At 46.9% G+C, this 22,078-nt stretch overlaps 1 protein-coding gene across 6 annotated transcripts in view; it reads left to right on the top strand.

The window, feature by feature from the left end:
* Nucleotides 1-16,263, top strand: part of LOC138513437 (tetraspanin-11-like) — a 1,127,904-nt gene extending 1,111,641 nt beyond the window's left edge. For all 6 annotated transcript variants that reach the window (XM_069628293.1, XM_069628291.1, XM_069628290.1 and 3 more), the window contains one exon: nt 15,734-16,263. Coding sequence is in view for 1 of the 6 variants with exons in the window: in XM_069628291.1 (XP_069484392.1) it covers nt 15,734-15,793 (60 nt within the window). In the remaining 5 variants the exon portion in view is untranslated. The remainder of the gene's footprint in view (nt 1-15,733) is intronic.
* The last annotated feature ends 5,815 nt before the right edge of the window (nt 16,264-22,078 follow it).

Genomic DNA, 22,078 nt, shown 5'->3' with positions numbered 1-22,078 from the left:
GCCCAGCGTTCCCCCTCTGCTTTCTGGCCTACCGTTGCCCCTCTGCTTTCTAGTCTAGTGCTCCCGCTCTGCTTTCTGTCCCATCACTCTGCTTCTGGCACAACATTTCCCCTTTCCTCTCTTGCCCACTGCTTCCTCTATGGCCCATTGTGTATCTTCTCTCACCTTCTTCCCCTCATATTGGTCTATGCTGTAATTTCTTTAAAAAAGGAGATTTTCTGTTCTTTTTTATGAAGAGACATTTTTCCAAATACTACCATTTTCAGGGGTGTTTTGCTAAAACTGCTGTTTTGTGCATTTCCTGGTGCAAAAACAGTAAATTTCACGGTATTTACAGTGATCACGAAATTGCTATAGGCTATTGGGTCTGCATAGTAGGCATGAGGGGTTGCAGGCCTTTGAATTGACCTTTCTACTAGGCATCCAGCCAACAGTAAACATGTTAATGCTTGTAGTGGGGCTTTCTTTTAATGACGCTCCTTTGCTTCCAGGCTGCCGTCTCCATGGATCCAAATCCATTTTGCAAAGAAACGAGCTGGGGGTAGATCTCTGTCTTCGGCTGGTGCCTCCCTTTGGAACAGCCTCCGGCTACCTTGAAACTTGAGGGAAACCATCTCCGGTTCAGGAAGCATCTCAAGACCTTCCTCTTTGCCTCTGCCTTTGCCCCCCTTCTCCCCTAATAATCTGTTTCTTCTCTTGGCATCATGCACTTCTCTCTGCCATTCGGACCCAGGTACCTGCTCACCCTGCCACCCTCCTGCTCTGCCTCCAGGCCACCCTCTGCGCCCGGGTTCTGTATCTGTACCCATACAGTCCCCCTCCCACTTTTCTTCTGCACTTATCAGATATACCTTTCTGACTAACTTTCACCTGCCACTTGCTGGGTGCACTAACATGGTTTATCACCCTTATTTATTATTTATTGCATTTCATTTTTATTTAGGTTTTCTCTCCTCTGCTCTGCACTTTCCACTCCCCCTCACCCATGCACTTTCCCCCGTTTCCCTTTACCATGCGCTTGCACTTTCTTAAATGTCACTGGGCATAGTAAGATCGCTGTTTTCTTTTTTTGTTCTCCCATGTTCTCCTCCCTTTTTGCCTCGTCGACCTCTGAAACACTTGTGTACGAGCGCAATATGAATGAAATATAATTTTATTTCAAATGTTCTTTTCATTGGGTGGCTGGCCGCAGACTGAGCACAGGTAGGCCTTAACTTCGGGACAGTAGGGCTCTGCACACATTCCTTCCTTTCTCTTGTCTTTGTGAATTTATCCTGTACACATTATGTCACCCCTCATTCTAACTGCCCTCAGTCTCCCTGTGCTCTTTCTTTCTCTTATATCCCCTCCCTTTTCTTTCGCCCCGTTTTGCATTTCTCTTCTCCTTTCACCACCCCACCTCTCTCCCTTTCAATTTCGAGATCCTTGTCAATAACACTGTTACTCCAGAAGCTGATGGATACTAGTGGTGGCAAGAATTAAAACCTTTGTTTAGTAGTTTATGGGTAGATGCCAGTGTGCAGTACATGCTGGTGAAATAGATATACAGTTATGCAACCAATGCTTACTGCACAACAAACAGCACAGTGGATTTTTCCAGGCTCAGGAGTATTGATCCATTTTTAGACCACCTCCTTGCTGATCATCAAGAGTGTTTCATTAAAGTATTCGGTGATTTCACAAACTGCATTGTAACTGCGTTATAAAAGTCTTCAATTTGATTGACTCAAGTTTGAACAAGTCGAGCAAGCACATGTGGGCATATGGTACTAGAGGGTTCAGAGGGTGGGATATGGTGGGAGTCCCCCAAAACCAGAAAATCTATTGACAATATGACGATCAAAATAAGTCGCCAAATGATATCCACATATCGGGTGTACCTGTTGTAGTCACCCGCAACAAGAGGAGAGCTTGCCCAAGTATATATGATTTGTACCTATCTTGACCTCATATGTACCTGATGTAGTTCCCCGTAACAAGAGGTGAGCTTGCCCAAGTATATATTCTTTGCACCTATCATGACCTCATATGTACCAGTTGTAGTTCCCCGCAACAAGAGGAGAGCTTGCCCAACTATATATTCTTTGCACCTATCATGACCTCATATGTACCTGATGTAATTCCCCATAACAAGAGGTGAGCTTGTCGAAGTATATATTCTTTGCACCTATCATGATCTCATATGTACCGGATGTAATTCCCCTCAACAAGAGGTTGAGCTTGTCCAAGTATATATTCTCTTCACTCATTTGACTTCACATATATGTAAAAGTTGTAGATCCTGCACAAGAGGCAAAGCTTCACCATGTATGTAATTTCTGCACTTCCCAGGCCTTATGTATACCTGTCTATAATCATTGTACTGCACTTAATATCAAGGGCACACTGATCCCTGCCGCAGGAGTGGATTTAACCAACCACCCCCACACTGGTCTTGACACTTGCAAGTCAAGGCTTACGCAGGCATTCTCGACCAGAGCAGGGAAAGAGGGTTAGGGTCTTGTTGGTTGGATGGGTAAGGGTAGTTAGGGAAACCAGAAAAAGGGTTAGGTAGAGGTTGTGGGCAGGTCTGGGGAGATTGGGAAAGGTTCAGTTGTTGCACACCTTCATCTTATGCCAAATATGACAGTTTTTGCACTGTTCGAGGGTTGGCAAGTTGTCCCCTCCCGGAAACCAAATCACTATGTTAAAATCACATAGAGATAGGCCTAAACACGTTATACAATCACAATATGCAGTGACAGTGGTAGTTCACTGACACAGACTAGCCATGCATTTAACACTTAGCTCTGTTAATTGTCCAGTCCGGTAACGTGCCCCTTGGCTGTCACCAGTCCCAAGCTGTCAGTCTCGTGCAGCGTCTTGAAGGTTGTGCAGGGAGGGTTCAAGCTACAAAGAAAGAATATTTTGTTATTCCTTGTTGTGCACTCACACGATTGTTAAGACGGATTTCTGAACTCTGTCCTGGTGGCGCAGAAGTTCAGAAGGCCAACCTAATTACTTGGAACAGGGTAACCTCTGGACAAGCCAGACCAATCAAGGTAGCGATCGCGGCGGTCAAGACTAGGTCTCAAGAGGGGTGAGGGTGACTGAAAGCCCGCAGTGAGCACACAAAGCAAGAGCGCGTACAAACTACTCCAAACAGTTGTTTATATCAAAAATAGATACACATTTATTATAAGGCCTTGAAACTAATAACCACAGTAAAAGCAGCAATATACAACGATATTAAACCAACACATACACTATCCACCCAATATATATACAGAATACACAGTTTCACAGCATTAGCAGCACGAAATATGTTATCCACCTGCAGGGGAAGAAAAACAGGCAGTGCGAACCAATGCGCGTGATATGTCCGCCTTCTGAGGCCCCTAACTAGATGGTAGTCCAATCCCTACGAAGAGTGGAGCCTAGCGCTCAAAAGTACCTGCACACGCCGGTGCCAATGGGCAGAAGGTGAAGCTCTTCGGAGGACGTTGGACAGCTCTGTAGGGTGCCCTAATGAAGGAGAACACGGTCCGCGACTCTAGCGCAGCCTCCACTGTGAGGCAGAAGTAGGGCGCGAGTACGGACAAGGGGTGCTGTATTTACAGCGGGGAAAAGCAAGGGGCACTGCAGGAGGGCGACCAGATCCTAGCTAATCTACTCACCGGTCCCCGAAGCAAGCAGGCCCGAGCTTCTCCTCGATAGATGCAGCTTCTGGCAGGTTCTGAAGAGCAGGGAACGTCTCGTCGTCGTGCAGAGTAAAAAGACGTCCCGATCGAAGAATCCTGCACAGTTTTGTCGCCACGGCAGGGCAACGGAACGGCCGGGTGTATTCAAGCCAAACGAGCACCGTTCACCTCTAGCTTAGGGTTGCTAAGCAAACGAAGCGTGTGAGCGTGCCCCGGACTCAGAATACCACCCAACCTGTCGGCGATTACAGAGCAGGACTCCTTAGTAAGCTGGTCAGTCAACTGGATGGCCCAGAGACACTTCCGAAGGCTTACGGCAGGAGTTGATGAAGGTGCCGGGAATAGCTGGTCCTGCTATTCCAATAGGTCGAAGCGCCAGTACAGGCCTTCTTGTTCGATCTTAGGTGGAAAGGGCTTCACCGGACAACAGCAATGAGGAGCAGAAGTTCTTCAGGGGGTCACCAGCGATTCCTCGGTCCAGCCTCGTGTTCGCAGGATACTTGGCTCCTGTATCCCTGGGTTCGTAAGAACTCAGGAGATCGACATGGTAGTGGTGTTTCCAGCTCCCTCTTATCCACGGTTCCCTTCGCGCCAAAACGGAGGGGAGCCAATGGGAGATCCGCTCATCAACACACATACCATACGTGGACCAATCACGGACCACAGTGGTCCCAGGCATTCACACCACCCTAGACTCTCTGGCACCCAGGATGTGTATTGGGACCAGACAGCCCAGCCCACATCCTGGGGGCACTCAAACGACATGTAGAAGCCCGCGAAAGCAACCGTGTTTCGCGGGAAACTACATGCCCAAATAAGGAAGGCCCCGGGTCGCCTGACCCGGGGGAAGGTAAAGGGAGCAAGACGGACAGTGGACGAGACAAAGGAGCCTCGTGGTCCGGCCATTTTGGGTAGCCGGGCCACCCTTTTGTGTTCGCGGCAAAAAGGTGCTCAGAACGGCAAAAGGAGCTCAAAATAAACCAAATGATCGCCGCCACCAGCCCAGTCCCTGAATGACTTGCACCGATCCAAAAACCATCCTACAAGAGTGTCTAGGGTCTGTAGAAGGCTAGAGACCCAAGAGAGCTGTAACTTAGCTTACAGTGCCCTCTTGTGTCGTGTTGCACTAAGATGGCGACACGATAAAAGAAACTACGGGAAACAGCGTTCCCCGGTACTGACTGTCTTAAGGGCATGTCAGTTTCCCCGTAAGAAAGGAGCGAAAGCCCAGAGGAGTACGGCAGAAGGCTGCACTTCTCTGGCAAAGTCAAGAAAACAGGTTGAAAACAATAGCAAAAAGTTTAGGGGTTGCCACATGGAAGGAAAGTTCCCTACAATAACGAAATCTTTCCTAACACTCGCCCCTCCCAGACTATGGACAGGGGGAACTAATCCACCCCTGGATGAGTCTCTTGTTCAGGTCGGTTAAACATTCTGGACAACCCATCAGCATTGCTATGTTGGACACCTGGCCTATGCTCAATAGTGAAGTCGAAGCCTTGAAGACTTATGGACCACCTAAGCAACTTTGGATTCTCCCCCTTCATGTTCATTAGCCACTTTAACGGCTTATGGTCAGTCTGCACAGTGAAGTGGGTCCCATAGAGGTAGGGCCTCAGCTTCCTTAGGGCCCACACAACAGAGAAACATTCTTTCTCTACCGTGGACCACCTGAGCTCTCTGTCCTTAAGCTGGCGACTAATAAAACCGATAGGGTGTTCCTTACCCTTCTCATCTACTTGTGACAGTACAGCTCCTATCCCAGTGTCAGAGGCATCCGTCTGCACGATAAAAGGTCTTTGATAATCAGGGGCCCTGAGCACAGGGGCCTGGCACAAGGAGTCTTTCAAGCCATTGCAGGCCTTCTCACACTCGTCAGTCCAAGTTACCTTCTTGGGTTTCTTCGGAGTTGTGAGGGCAGTCAGAGGAGCAGCTATGGTGCCATAGTCTGCCACAAAATTGCGATAATAACCCGTGAGTCCTAAGAAGGCTCTCACTTGGGTTTGCGTAGTGGGGGTAGGCCAGTCTTGTACCGCTGGTACCTTACTGGATAGAGGCTGTCTCCTCCCTCCACCTACTTCATGTCCAAGGTAAACCACTGAGCCTTGTCCATTTTGGTGAGGGGCCACTCGGACACCCTCAAAAGAGCTATCTGAAGGACTGCTTGGGAACAGGTCGGGGAGAGGTTCAGACTCCTCTCCCACAACGTCTGAAGCCAGTAGCAGTGCTGCGATTTCGACGCTTGGGCCGAAAGCCTTCAGCCTATTCACGGGAAGCACTTTTGGAGCCTGTCCAGGCCTTCCAAGGTCCACTGAATAGTTAACCTCACCCAGGGGCTCCACCACTGGGTAAGGGCCTGACCATTTGTCCTGTAAAGCTCGAGGCCTTATGAGATTCATGATCAGGACTTGCTGACCAAGTGTAAAGTTGATGAGGGAAGCTTTCTGGTCGTACCAATGTTTCACCAGCGCTTGCCCTGCCTTCAATTTATCACTGGCCAAGCCCATCAGAAGTACCATCTGTTTTCTGAGCCCTAGCACATAATCAACTACGTTGGTAGTAACAGGGGGAGTGGGCATCTCCCATCCCTCTTTGATGATGGCTAAGGGTCCCCGTACGGGATGACCGAACAGAAGTTCGAAGGGGCTGAAGCCAACACCCTCCTGTGGTACCTCTCGGTAGGCAAACAGTAAGCATGAAACAAGAAGATCCCATTTTCTTCTCTGAGGCTCCTCCAGAGCCCCAATCATGCTTTTTAACGTCCTGTTAAGACGCCCCCCCAGACCATCGGTCTGGGGGCGGTATGCAGAAGAGAACCTGTAGGTGACCCCACATTCTTTCCACATAGCCTGCCTATACTTCGACATAAAGTTGCTGCCATCATCCGGCACAACTTCTTTAGGGAAGCCAACCCTAGTAAACATGCCGAGTAAAGCTTCTGCAACTGGCTTGGCAGTTACAGTTGTAAATGGGACGGCCTCAGGATACCTGGTTGCATGGTCGACCAGCACCAGGATAAACCTATTGCCTGAGGATGTTTGCGGGTCAAGGGGACCAACCATGTCGATCCCTACCCTTTCAAATGGTACCCCCACAACTGGGAGCGGTACCAACGGAGCTTGGATTGTCGCACCAACCTTACCAGACAACTGGCAGGCGGCACAACTCCTGCAGTGACTTTCTACTTGCTCCCCCATCTTGGGCCAGTAGAAGTGCATGGATAACCTTTGCTTGGTCCTCCTCATACCAAGGTGACCAGCAAGGGGAACGACATGCGCCAACTGCAGGAGGAAGGGTCTGACAGCAAGGGAAAACACCAACCTCCTATGGTCTCCTTCTGTAGACTCTGTGGGCTCACTATAAAGGAGTCCACCTTCCTGGTAAATCCTTTGCAACCCAGGAGGTTCACCCTCAAGCTGGGAGCAGGCCTGTCTCCTTAGGCCTTCCAGAGATGGGCACTCACGTTGGCCCTTACTGAAGTCGTCCCTATCAGGACCTCCTTCAACTAACAAGTCTTTTAGTTCAGGATGGTCGTTGGGGTCGAACACTTCAGGCATCGCCACCTCCTCGTCAGGCTCGGGCGATTGACCAACTCCCTCCACCGCAGTGGTAGGCGAGCTCGGGGGAATATTGTCTTTCCCCCGTCGGGACTTGTTGACTCCTTTCGCCTTGGGTTTCCCCTTCGGCTGGGGCGGCGTATTGGACTTGGCCAATGCTGCCCGTGCTTGAGACCGTGTGTAGGGTCTTTCGGCAGTGTCTCCTACGAGCCCTAGAGCTCTGAGATCATTGCCCAACAAGACCTTTCCCGGGACGTTTCTCTGAATGCTCACTGGAATCCTAACTGCTGTACCATTTAAAGTTAGATTAACAGGGATCACGGGAAACATACGGAGGGGGCCGTCAGCCAACTTAGTGGGCATCAGAGGAGCTCTGGCAACTTCCTCTGAGTCTACCAAGGTAGAATCCACTACAGTTCGACTGCACCCACTATCCCTAAGAGCTGGAGTATCCACTCCATTGATCAGCACACTGTCTTTAAAGTAGTGCTTGGTATTATCCGGAATCCTAGCATACGCCTCTGCGACTTTAGGCTCCCAGGAACCCAGGGACACTAAAACTACCTCAGCCTCGATCCCGCTGGGAAACGAGTCTGAGGAGAAGGACGCTCCTGTAATCTCTTCTTCCTCGTAGGAGGAGAAGGCCAGATTAGCGGAGTGGACCCCCAAAGGTTTAACCTTACACCGGGGATCCCCCTTCACATGGTCAGTTGCTCCACAAGAAAAACAAGCCCCATTGGGTCTGTTTACGTAGGGAGGCTTATTATAACCAGAGTTCTGTTTCGGAGGCGAACCTCCGCTACCCTGTGAGTTCTCGTATGGCTTACCCTTATTTTTCTTTTTGTGGCCCTTATGGGAAGAAGATTTAGCAGATTCCCCACCCTCCATATCTTTGGACTTTTTCCCTTCCTCCTGCTTACCAGGATGAGTTTTGTCCTTATGGGACACTCGATGTGACACCCATAAGTCTGCTGCAATGGCCAGCTTCTTAGGATCTATCTCCTTCGAATCGGCCAAATGCTGCTTAAGCTCCGGGGAAGAAGAAGCAAAAATGTGTTCCAGCATGACCAGATTGATCATGCCTTCGAAGGTAGAAACCTTATAACCTTCAACCCAGCCAGTCAAGTTTTTCAGGGACTCAGCTACATACGACACCCAAGTACCACCTTCCTTTTTCTTATACTCTCTAAACCTTTTCAAATATTGGGTCGGAGTCTTCCCAAACTTTAAAATGAGAGTCTGCTTCAACATTGCAAAATCAGCGCGCTCAGCCTTCGACATTTCCATAATGGCACTGCAACCAGAATGGGGCAGTCTGCTGAGTAACCATGCAATCTTATCCGCATTATCAACCTCTTGAACCTCGCATGCATACTCAAACGCATTTAACCAGTCCATAATGTCATTTCGTTCCTCATACACACTGAGCAGATCTTTTGGAAACCGTGGATGAGAGGAAGCCCCAGAACCATGTCCAGGGCCCTTGGACCCATTTGCGAACTGAAGCTTGGCCAGTTCCAACTGGTGATCCCTGTCTTTTTGTTTTTCTGCCTGGTCGATTTTCAGTTTGGCTATGCTGAATTCAAGCTCCTGCTGCCTCAACCGCAGCTCTTGCTTCTTGAATTCAAGCATAGCCTCCCCATCAACACTGGCAGAGGAAACGTTAGACATTACATCCTCCCTGTCCTCGTGGTCGTGATGGATCAGTGCAGCGGCAGAACCGTCGGTTCTGCCAGTGAGAGCAGCCCCACCACCTTCTGCACTGTCCTCGGAAGTTATAGCGTCAAGCTGCGCTTCTTGCCACGCCACGATTCTCTGGATCATTTCCAATTTAGTGCCTTGAGAGGAAACCCCTCTCTCCGCACACATCTTCTTCAATGTTTCAGATTTCGAAGCATTTAAGGTTAATAAAGTATTCGTTTCCATACTGTTGATAGGACTATGGCCTTTTTAACGTTATATTCAATACTTTACTGCGTGTCCTGGTTGGAATAACCTGAAAACGCCTTAGCTCGTGCGCAACACTGGATACCTTCAGTCGTATCCCACCGCTGTACACCAATTTGTTAAGACGGATTTCTGAACTCTGTCCTGGTGGCGCAGAAGTTCAGAAGGCCAACCTAATTACTTGGAACAGGGTAACCTCTGGACAAGCCAGACCAATCAAGGTAGCGATCGCGGCGGTCAAGACTAGGTCTCAAGAGGGGTGAGGGTGACTGAAAGCCCGCAGTGAGCACACAAAGCAAGAGCGCGTACAAACTACTCCAAACAGTTGTTTATATCAAAAATAGATACACATTTATTATAAGGCCTTGAAACTAATAACCACAGTAAAAGCAGCAATATACAACGATATTAAACCAACACATACACTATCCACCCAATATATATACAGAATACACAGTTTCACAGCATTAGCAGCACGAAATATGTTATCCACCTGCAGGGGAAGAAAAACAGGCAGTGCGAACCAATGCGCGTGATATGTCCGCCTTCTGAGGCCCCTAACTAGATGGTAGTCCAATCCCTACGAAGAGTGGAGCCTAGCGCTCAAAAGTACCTGCACACGCCGGTGCCAATGGGCAGAAGGTGAAGCTCTTCGGAGGACGTTGGACAGCTCTGTAGGGTGCCCTAATGAAGGAGAACACGGTCCGCGACTCTAGCGCAGCCTCCACTGTGAGGCAGAAGTAGGGCGCGAGTACGGACAAGGGGTGCTGTATTTACAGCGGGGAAAAGCAAGGGGCACTGCAGGAGGGCGACCAGATCCTAGCTAATCTACTCACCGGTCCCCGAAGCAAGCAGGCCCGAGCTTCTCCTCGATAGATGCAGCTTCTGGCAGGTTCTGAAGAGCAGGGAACGTCTCGTCGTCGTGCAGAGTAAAAAGACGTCCCGATCGAAGAATCCTGCACAGTTTTGTCGCCACGGCAGGGCAACGGAACGGCCGGGTGTATTCAAGCCAAACGAGCACCGTTCACCTCTAGCTTAGGGTTGCTAAGCAAACGAAGCGTGTGAGCGTGCCCCGGACTCAGAATACCACCCAACCTGTCGGCGATTACAGAGCAGGACTCCTTAGTAAGCTGGTCAGTCAACTGGATGGCCCAGAGACACTTCCGAAGGCTTACGGCAGGAGTTGATGAAGGTGCCGGGAATAGCTGGTCCTGCTATTCCAATAGGTCGAAGCGCCAGTACAGGCCTTCTTGTTCGATCTTAGGTGGAAAGGGCTTCACCGGACAACAGCAATGAGGAGCAGAAGTTCTTCAGGGGGTCACCAGCGATTCCTCGGTCCAGCCTCGTGTTCGCAGGATACTTGGCTCCTGTATCCCTGGGTTCGTAAGAACTCAGGAGATCGACATGGTAGTGGTGTTTCCAGCTCCCTCTTATCCACGGTTCCCTTCGCGCCAAAACGGAGGGGAGCCAATGGGAGATCCGCTCATCAACACACATACCATACGTGGACCAATCACGGACCACAGTGGTCCCAGGCATTCACACCACCCTAGACTCTCTGGCACCCAGGAGGTGTATTGGGACCAGACAGCCCAGCCCACATCCTGGGGGCACTCAAACGACATGTAGAAGCCCGCGAAAGCAACCGTGTTTCGCGGGAAACTACATGCCCAAATAAGGAAGGCCCCGGGTCGCCTGACCCGGGGGAAGGTAAAGGGAGCAAGACGGACAGTGGACGAGACAAAGGAGCCTCGTGGTCCGGCCATTTTGGGTAGCCGGGCCACCCTTTTGTGTTCGCGGCAAAAAGGTGCTCAGAACGGCAAAAGGAGCTCAAAATAAACCAAATGATCGCCGCCACCAGCCCAGTCCCTGAATGACTTGCACCGATCCAAAAACCATCCTACAAGAGTGTCTAGGGTCTGTAGAAGGCTAGAGACCCAAGAGAGCTGTAACTTAGCTTACAGTGCCCTCTTGTGTCGTGTTGCACTAAGATGGCGACACGATAAAAGAAACTACGGGAAACAGCGTTCCCCGGTACTGACTGTCTTAAGGGCATGTCAGTTTCCCCGTAAGAAAGGAGCGAAAGCCCAGAGGAGTACGGCAGAAGGCTGCACTTCTCTGGCAAAGTCAAGAAAACAGGTTGAAAACAATAGCAAAAAGTTTAGGGGTTGCCACATGGAAGGAAAGTTCCCTACAATAACGAAATCTTTCCTAACAACGATCATTCACACTTCATGCCGGATTGACACATTCATTCACACTCCCGCAGGGTTAATAACGTGGCTTCTCACGAACTGTTTTGCATTGTACTTGTCTCTAGTAAACAAGTTGTTCACTAATGCCAACGCGAACTTCGCCACGCGTGGCTTGCGGCATCAGGTTTTCCCCTTGCTTCCGCGGTCTCTGAGTTACGTTCCTCTAATGGTCACTACACGCGTTATTACACCTGGTCCACCCGTGGATTAATGTCCACCGGAGCCTGGAGGCAGGCACAACAAATGCGAAAATATGGCGCCCCCAGTGCAACTACTTATCTTGTGGTGCAGGGATGATCGGTACGGGCTGAGACAAATGTGCCCCCTGTGCTCCCCCAGCTCCCTCTGCAGTACTTCCTAGATCTCTGTGTCGCACTTCCCCACTCCCTTCAGAGCGCGTCCCAAACTTATCTGTTGGCTGGCGAGGGGCAGATTCTTGATCAGGTGGGGCGGGGCCCCTCTCGCGTGCTTTTCGCCAGAGCTGCTCCCAACACATCCTCCTCCTCGGGATCCTCGAGCACAAGCTCCGTGCTTGGGTGTTCGCGCATGCGCACACGCGCCATGGCCGATCTGTCTCCTGGTTGGTTGCCCATGTGCAAAGCATGCTGGACAATGTAGTCCCGATGTGCTTTTAGCCTACAGAGAGGACAAAGCAGTCTCCTGTAAGGCAGCACACCTCTCTTAACTGATTTTGCTGTGTGCTTACTGTTTATACATGACCCATGGTGCAAAGCACGTACATATTTACCTCCCTTAGCATTGGTCACATGTTTTGTTTGCATTGTTTGTTTTGCTTTTGGTCTGCCCCTGACACTTACTGTAACCATATTCTTAAGCCAAGCGCCTAGATGCCTGAGGGCTTTGTGCGCTATACAAACAGAAAACCAAATCGTACCACATAGAATCACTGTTGGGGAAAAAACTGTGTAGACACAATCGGCATTGATACTGAAGTATTTTAATACGGTTCAATCGGTATCTGACATATTGCCATGTATTAAGCTTCATGATAAACTTCTTTTACAAAATCGACACATGAAATGCAAGGTGAATATTAGATGTAGGTTAACTCCGCGAGGGAAAAGAAAGATGCTGAATTGCCATCAAAACCATTGATGCTTTTGCATCTTTACCTCGTCAACTTTTCTCAACAATCTAGCACTTACTTCAAATATTTGCAACAATCCAAGTTTCAACAGCGGTTGCAGAAAGGTCATCCTAAACTTGGAGATTTTTAAAGATCAACTTCACAATAACGACCAATGAAATTAGCCTAACTGAGCTTGTTTTACTGTACAGCCAAAAATGGTCTACTGTCGAAACGTAGAAGTGTACTGATCATTTGATTAACCTTTCCAATTTACAGACAGGCAAATTAAAAATGGCATTGTGGGCATTGCCAAAGTATTCACTGTAACCCATCTGTTCATTAACAAATGGCACCAGTGACTGAAATAAAGCACCGTTTTATATACGATATTTCCTGAAACTGCAGTTTGATTTGATTTGTAAATTTGTAACGGGCATACCCATGAGGGGAACAAGCACGAATGCATCTAGGTGCAGAGATGTTCTTATGTAATTCATTGCAGTGTCACCAGGGTTAAAGCTAGCAATAAGGGGTCTTAACTAGGCAAACCAATAGGTTTTTAATTGTTTTGTAAAGATTGTCAGAGAGTCAAGAAGTCGAAGGTTCGACGGAAGATCATTCCACACTCGGGGACCAAGGACGGAAAACCGTCGCTCACCCCTTGGGATTTGAGTTGAGTTGAGTTGACTAACCAGATGTTTCTTGTGCTCTTTCAAAGATATTTCAGATGTCATTTTCTTAGGCAGAATCACATGCCGTACCCTTTGGGAAGTCTACACACAATTAAGACTACAAGTGTAAGTACAATTTCACCTTTGGTACAAGCCTGTACTACACAGTAATGTGGTAGCAGTGGCTGAGCAGACAGACTTATCTCAAGGGTAAAGTGAGTAGTACAAGAGGTTACGCAAAGGGGCAGCAATCACAGTGGTTCAAACAAACACTTACTCAAGGTTTCTTGGTAAAAGAATATACATTTATTTACACAGTCAGTTGGAAAGCATTCCACTAGTAAGAGCAGCTCAATATCACAATCTAATATACTACAATACACAACCAATCAGTTTCTGAACAAGTTCAGCTCCCCTGCAGTGGAAGCAAAATGGTACTTCAGTTACTTTACAAAGGGGTAAAAAGAATCAAAACACAAATGCTTTCAGAGGTAGGGCAAATACTTTCATTTCACTACAACCAGCATTTCCATTCAATAGGCCTGGGCCAAAGTCAATGGTTCAGAGTCTTGGATCGGATAGCACAGTTCTGGTAGTAAATGGTTAAGTCTTTGCCATGGCTTTTAGAAGTAGTTGGTCAGACGCAAAGTTATATGTCGGTTTAGGGAAGGACAAGCCTTCAAAGTTGAGAAGGTTTCACAAACTTTCACTGCGGCAGAAAGGATTTCTTGACTTCACTTGCACATTACCTGTTAAATGAAGAAGAGCTTTAGCTAAGGCAGTTGTTCCTGGCAGTTGCTGCAGATCTCACTGTTCCTGAGCTTCAGTCGTGGGGACAAGGAGGACGTCGGGAGGTTTGTGCACTGCCCTGGCACTGCCTTGGCAAAATGTCGGTGTGAGGTGTGAGCGCCTTAAAGACCACAAACTGGTATCCTTCTCACTGGCTATCCGGTTTTCAACAGCACTCTGAAGAAAATTCGACCATTATAGAGACGGTGTCCAGGTGACTTGCGAGTTGGTTGTTCCCACCAAACTGAAGGGAAGAAGTTAACCTTGAAGGGCTTCTCTGTTGATGGAGTTCCAGGCAATTCGGACCTGCAGCAGCGCTTCACCGTTGGACCAGGAGTTGCAGCAGTCGTCTTCCTTCAGCTCGTCTTCGCTTATTTCATTCAAGTGGTCGACTCTGCTTTCCAAGTCCCAGAGGCCTGCTTTTAAACAGTTTTCCCCCATTCATTCTAGCCTAGCTGATAAACACCGAGCAGGGTGGCTGTCCTTGCTGGACAGCCAGCCGGCCAATCATGCCAGAGTGCATTCAGGTCTCCTAGGAGACTAAGCACAGGGAGTTTCGGGCACCTCCCTCACATCCTGTTCACCACAGACACTCAGGCGCCAGAAGAGGGCTTCAACACTGAAGCCCGCCAAAGGCCAATGAACAAAGGGACCAAACCTGGTTTGGCATGCAGGCACAAACACTAGAAGGACCTTTCCAAAAAGAAACGGCGAAAAAAGCTGACCAGAGTCTGTTTTTACAGATAGTTCTTGGGAGCCATATTGAAAAACATGGCTGCCCCGATTTTTAGCTATCGGCGTTCACGGTCGGGAAAAATAATGGTAGTTTGTTCTAAACCACTGCCACCAGCCATTTCAAGAGGGAAAGATAACATTTGACCGTTACATGAGTATTTAGATTCAGGGGATTCTAGGCAACCCCTCCAGCACTCTATAGGAAGATAGTGTGTGCTGGGTCTGTAAATTTAAAAAGACAGTAGTCAGTCCCAGAGAAGGTATTTAAACCTTGGGGAGTCTGAAAGACATCCCTGTGCCGCTGCACTGAAGGTGCTGTGTGACACACAAGAAAAAGATGATGCCTATGAGTCAGCCAACGCAAAGCTAAGGGGCAGCTAGTTCAAAAGTGCCTGTTTCCCAATCTGTTCCTTTATATTTGTAGTTATTTTCTCATTTTATGTAATTTGGTGTTTTGTGATCACGTTGCTTCAGAATGTTGTCCCTTTACCAGCACTGGTACATTTATTGATTTTTCTGTTGATTTGCACAGTACCAACTGCAAAACAGAGTAACTGTGTGCTGCCCCAAACTTACTAGGGGTGCACACTTTGCTACTTTGTTGGCTGAACTGTTTTTGTTAATAGACAAGGCTGCCCGTTTGGCCAAACCATGTTCCTGTGATGACACTATGGGATGACAGGTCTTTCATTAAGCTATTCATGTGAGGTCAGATAAAAGATGATTTGCTCAGAGAGCGAGAAAAATAAATAATCAGCACCTGTTACCTAAATAGTTTTTTCTTGCACCTTTATTGCATTTCATGCTGCATGTTTGGCAGGTGGATTTTTTCTTTGCTTTCTGCATGCCCCAATAAAGTTAAAATACATGTGTTTAAATCAGTGCAACTATGGAGTAACATTTTAAATATGTTATTTATTTGCAAATAATTGTATTGTATATTTATCCTTTGCAACCTGGCATTTAATGATTAAATTGTGTTTTTTTTTATTTTTCTTTATTTTCACAGCTCCATGGAAGTTTTCTTAACTACTGCCTGCGCCAGAGAATCAAAATGGATATTTACTAATGAGAAACTTCTTTTGCTTTCCCAACATACCCAGCTCTTTCTTTGCAACACTATGATAACCATAATGAAAAAAGTGTACATGCTTGAGTGTAACTGGCGCTTCTGCAGCTCTAGTGAATTCCTGGAAACGTCAGCATGAGAAGTCAAAAACAAGAAGACAACATGTTAACACAGTATATTTTTATATTCTTAAATCAGCATTCAAAAATTCAGATTATCATTTAAAAAAAAACAAATACACAATAGTACAAGTAGAGAGGACAAATGGGCTAAGGCAAACAATTGCTTTTTTGCACCCCACACTAGTGCAATGACTGGTGCAAAAATGCCTAGAAACAATGTTTTTTGCATTTTGGCAATTTTTGCCCTAGTCCTAATTGCATTTGCACCACTGAAATGTTTCTGTAATACTGCTCAAGGTGCCTTAGACATTAAATTCCATGTTGACCATTTCAATGATGGCAAAACAATCTTCGTTAATCTCAGAGGTTCTTAATGTTCTTATTATCTGATTTCCTGGTTCTTTTTGGAATAGTTTATTTGTAAAATGTTTAAGAATAACATTGAATGGACGTCAGTTCTAACTTTCAGTCTTTGTAAGACTTATCTCAAAGAGAGCAAAAGCTACTTTTTGATCTGATGGTGTCATTTTGTGAAGCTGTTGATATAATGGACAACAAAAGAGCAGAGCGTGTTTTCTTCCCTGACACACATGAGTTCTCTGGAGGGAAATGGGGCACAAGGACACCTTGCAGATCGAGATACATGAATAACCACGCCCTACTATGGGCCTGATTCATGGAAGTGTTTTATAATGGTGAAATCCCATAGGAAAATGTTCTGTGAATTATTAGTTCTCAAGAACAAATAATAGTTGCTTTTCCAAAAATAAAAAGGCACATTCTGACATCTCCTTTATGAATATCAGACACGACGGATTTCTCAATATGTTCCATGTCAGGCGATAGCTTATCCGCTCCTGCTGTATTTCATGTATTTGAGTGCATAGCGTATTCCTTTTTCAATTTTCCATTCAAGACTACAAGGCCCAAAATACAAAGAGCAGAAATGGATCAGCGTTCCACACCTAATACAGGACAGCGTGATAGCTCTATGGCAAAAGTGCCAGGTTTCACCCAACTTTGCATAAACAGTTCTTTTGTGTGGGGCGGGTGGTCTCACAAAGTATTTATTGTATACCAGTTAATGGCCTGGAGACAGACATTGCATCAATTTGTGTTTGTGAGCTGTTCATGCCTATATTGGATTTGACGGTCTTCAAAAATGCGGCCTGGAGTTCAACAAAATCCTAGTTATGCATTATGTTAGGATCTTTTACCTATCTATCTTCAGGATTTATTCAATTCCAGACTCTGACGTAGTCCTGATGAAGCATTCTTTTCTGACTATGCCTCCTAGCCATGTCTACACTGCTGCAATGAAGACTACAAAGCCCAAGATGCCTTTTGCTGCTCGGCACAAGGCAGAACGTGGACATTTTATTGGAGACAGCTGTATGCCAGTTACAGCCAAGCAGACTGCAAGTACACGGGGACATGTTTGCTGGCTGCTCCAACCTATTTAGGCATTAATTCTATTGCAAATCCTAGTCTTGGATATAGCCAAGCCCTTCCAATGCATTATGGCGCTTGCAGTGCTTGACTGCCAAACCGCACTGAATGCACTTCAGACTCTACTAAAGCCCTGCAATGCATACTGATACTACTATGACTGCATACCATAACTATTCTTCTGCAGTAAAGACTATAATGTGTGAGCCCCCTTCTGCTTCCACACTAGAAACAATCAAGGCAAGGGGGGACTATTGGACTCCATGTTTTATTATTTAATTATTCGTTTTGAGTGTTTGAGTGTGCCCCATGCTTTGGGAAGCAACAGAGCTCTGTGCATAGTTAGGGCACCATAATCCTGCATTACATGTTTACAGGGTGGGAACAGTGCATGCTGCATAGCTTTTATTAAGCGCATAACATTTAGGGTGGCAGGGAAGATGTAACTGCACTGATATAGGGTGTGGGCTGGAACAGGGGATGTGTTTTAAAGGGTGGTCATCAGTACACTTACAGGGCTCAGTAGGTTTGAGGGGTGTATCTAATGGGAAGTGAAGATGGTCCTCTTTGAAAGGGAGGGACTGGATTTCATTTACAATTGTTCATACCTTTTCGTAAAAACATCTTCATTTATTTTGGTATGGGACCCCATCTGTGGTACTTCTAAATGAATGTATTAGGTGCAACGACCCACAAATTAGCATCATGGCGCACACGTAATTTACATTTGCAATGATTACAATTCATAATTATAAAACATCAAAAACATCAATGCACAGACCAATTAGTCAGAAAATAAGACCCCAATTGAATGAGACTATTAATAAATGGAGGTTAGCCATATTTAAAAAGATATTTGACTTGCTGACAAAATGATTTGTAATTTGTCTGGTGGCAAATACCAGTGAGCAAAGAAATCCAGATTTTAACTCTCTAGACTTGCAAGCAATGTCCACCCTATTTTGGAGTGCAAACCCTCAAGGTGGTTGCTTACTGTCCGAACAGGAACAGATGGTCCCCCCAGGATAATAAGACGCAACCGGCTTAATTTGCTGCTCTACGATACAAAAGTCTAATTTCAATCTGTGTTTAGGGATAGAATCCTAGCCACTTGAGCCCTGAAGAAGCCTGCTAGCTCGACTGTGGAGCATCTGGAGTTTACTGAAGAATTTGTTGGGCAACTCCATACAGACACTATTGCAGTTACAATGCGTGTAGATGGCCAGACACTGGATCAAAGTAGTCTGAGGGAGTGGACTCAACAGGGGCCATAAGTGGAAAGTGGGATCTAAATGGTAATTACATGCTTTACTATAGCACAGAGGTGCAACGTTGTCAAAAATGTCTCCCCAATTGTGAAAAATCTCTATTAGTGCAGGGGAGTCCCAAGAGTTTCTAATCATACAAAATGAGGGAAATCATGCCTCTTTCCTTGATTGAGGCATAACATTGTCTCCCATCCATTCCAGGACCTATAGCATGCAATCCTCTACTCAGACTTTATCCCCCACACTCCGATCAAGGTTGACCAGCAACTGAGTTTTGTCAAATTACATCTGAACCTCCATAATGAACTCCTCGATCAGCTGTGCCACAGAACGTAGGCATAGTCTGAAGAGAGAATGCTGAGCTTCAGGAGCCCTGCAAATGACGTCCATATAGCTCTAGCCATGACCTCAAAAGAGTGGTTCCAGCAATGGGCCTGCAATCCCAGTCTTTTGAGGACGATCCCAAAGCCAGTGCTTTCAGATATGGCTGATAGGTCTAACAGAATAAATGGTGTGGAATTGCCCAAATTTATCTGTTGAAACAAAGCTTCACTGATATCAAGAATAGCGGTCTCCGTCTCCCTCTTAGCCAAAAACCAGATTGCAAATCACGAAACAGGCCATGGTTATCCAGATGGTCCTGTAAATGGCTGGTGACAATTTATTCCAAGATCTGAGCAAAAAGCGGAAGTTGGGAGATGTGTCTAAAATTGTCAACCCTTTGTCCGCTCTGCTGTTGCTTTTTCTTTTATAAAAGGGGCATAACTACTCCTCTCTTCCAACGCTCATGAAAATCCCCACCATTCCATCTGTGGCTCAGGTATACGGGTGGCCTTTAGACTGCAGCAGGAGTTCACCAGTAGTGGGGCATTAGGCAAATCACAAGTAGATAGTGATGTAGTGGGGGATCCTCAATTTACCTGCTGTGGTACTGACTTTAACCAGCAAGCATCAAAACTGTGGGTTCTCTTTGACAGTGAACTCAGGCATCACCAATCCATCACGCTCCCCACCATAGCTTCAAAGCTCAACATAAGACATTGGGAAGATTCTCCCCAATGCACTTGCAACTCCAATAACATATTCATCTCACTCTTGTACTCAGTAGACTTGGTTGCTGTTCTAATAAAAAAAAGGAAGACTAACTCTCATAAAATTACTGAGAGAAAATACAAGAGAATCCAAGGAAAACCCTTTTATAATGAACGGATTTGAAAACAAAATACTGTCAACGGTGGAAACGTAAATTAGGTATATTTAAGCAATAAATCCAGAGATGGGGGGCATTTCCAAGTCAGGTAATGTTCACTGAGGCTTAACAATAGCCCTGGGCATTACCTGAACCCAGTAATGCCTCCCACACCCTCATCGAGGGGATTTTTGCCATTACCATCCCAGCATGTTATGCCAGGATGCCAATTGTTTTTTTGCAAGTTAAGAAACAGCGTGTTGGGCGTTTCTCAACTTGAAAAGAAATTACAAAGCAAGATGGCCACCATAGATTAGAAACAAGGGTACTACACATAGTCCGCTTTTCCCTTTGCATTTCAGCCATTGCCGTGATGGAGATGCTCCGGGAACTCTCAGTGTTTCCAGTGGCAGCGAGGGACCAGGGAGCGCAAGTTAAGTGGTCACAGGGTAGGCATTGTGGAAATTGAGGGTGGGGATAGATGGAAAGGGGATGAATGGGGGCATACACACCCGAATCCCAGCAGGGAAGATGGCCTCCCCTTCCATGGAGGCGCAGAGCAGGGGCTTTACAAAGAAGTAAATACCCTGTTCCCAGCCTCCTGATTGGCTGGGAGGCTGCCACAACCCCCTGCCCCCTTTGAATGGTAATGATTTGTAATGCGTTACATTACAAAAATAATACAATAGTTTTGAATTATTTCTAATCAAAGTCGAACAAGCCACATAGCCAACAAAAATGCAAAACAAAGACCTATTATGACCTCACGGGGGCAAGGGGGAGGATGGGGGGCACAAGCACACTCACAGGGGGCATGGGGGTGGGTGGGGGGCAAAAGCACACCCGCGAGGGAATGGGGGTGGGGTGTGACAAAGCACACTCACTGGTGGCATGGGGGTGGGTGGGCAACACAAGCACACTCACGGGAGGCAAGGGGGTGGGTTGGGGAAAAGCATTCTCATGGGTGCATGGGTGGGTGTGGGGCACAAGCACACTCACGGGGGGCAAGGGAGTGGGTGGGGGCAAAAGCACACTCATGGGGGTATGGGTGGTTGGGGGCACAAGCACACTCACAGGGGCAAGGGGGTGGGTGGGGGATCACAAGCACACTCACAGGGGGTAAGGGGGTCTGTGGGGGTACAAGCACCCTCACTGGGGTGTGGGGGTGGGGGGGGCGGCTGTGCAGCGTACCGCGGTGGACAGTATTAGACAGGGCCTTTGTTGTGGGCCTTCAGTAGTGGTGGCGGGCTCCCGCCTCCCGGTTGCTTTGATTGGTTTAAGAGCCAAGTGCAACCAATGGGAGGGGGGAGCAGGACCAGGCCACACCAGCAGAAGAAGTGAAGAAATAAGGAGGCCATTTTGGAATGGCTAAAAGTACATGAGGCAGGTGTGCAAGATGTCCAGAGAACATAGAAACAGAGGCAGAAACAGAGGCAGTCCAGAAAACACTTGAGGAAGAAAGGATTTCTCGGCGAGCGGCATCACGAGGGATTTGAGGTGACCTACTAGTCGCTTGTTTATTCCTCTCCTCCTCCCTCTCTCCACACCCCCCTCATGCCCCTACCCTTCCTCTTGTTATTCATGCAGTACATCAATTGTCGCCAGGCATAGTAATGTTACTACTGGTTTTGTCTCATTCCTCCCTCCCCCTCATCTCCTTAACTGTTACTTGCACTTGCACTATCTGAAATGTTAGCAGGCTGATTATGATAGTTATTTTTCACATTCTAAATTGTTTCAAGGACTTGTAAGAATGTAATTGTATTCCCCCATGTTCCCTCCCTCCATGAAGGGCTTTGAAACACATTGTGTATAGGCGCTATAGAAATAAACAATATATTCAATTCAACAATCTCACATCATTCATACCACAAACAGAACATTTAATCCAAAATCAATCATTTGAAAAGAGGAGCTGTTTTGATGTATCAGATACAGATCTGATTAGGTAGTATAGCTGTATTTGGATAAACATTTGAAAATTACTTAAAATGGAGTAAAAGTGAAATCAGTTCAATAGCGCAGGTTCACTGGGAAATGATCATCAGCAACAGTAAAGTTGTCACTCCACAACTTGAGTTTCGGCTGATCGGGAACCTAGAGCAACTCGAGCTGAAGTGGCCCAGCCTTCATCATGACAAAGAATTAGTGGGATGCATTCAATTTGATTAGAAGCAAAAAGTAGATTTAGCATTTCCCTCCTGAAAAAGAGCAAAGGAACCTTTTCCTACTAAAAGGTGTTATGGAAAACCTAAGG

This window comes from Ambystoma mexicanum, chromosome 12, assembly GCF_040938575.1.
Source record: "Ambystoma mexicanum isolate Mex_15411 chromosome 12, UKY_AmexF1_1, whole genome shotgun sequence".
Classification (NCBI taxonomy): domain Eukaryota; kingdom Metazoa; phylum Chordata; class Amphibia; order Caudata; family Ambystomatidae; genus Ambystoma; species Ambystoma mexicanum.
This window is presented reverse-complemented; position numbering and strand designations above follow the sequence as displayed.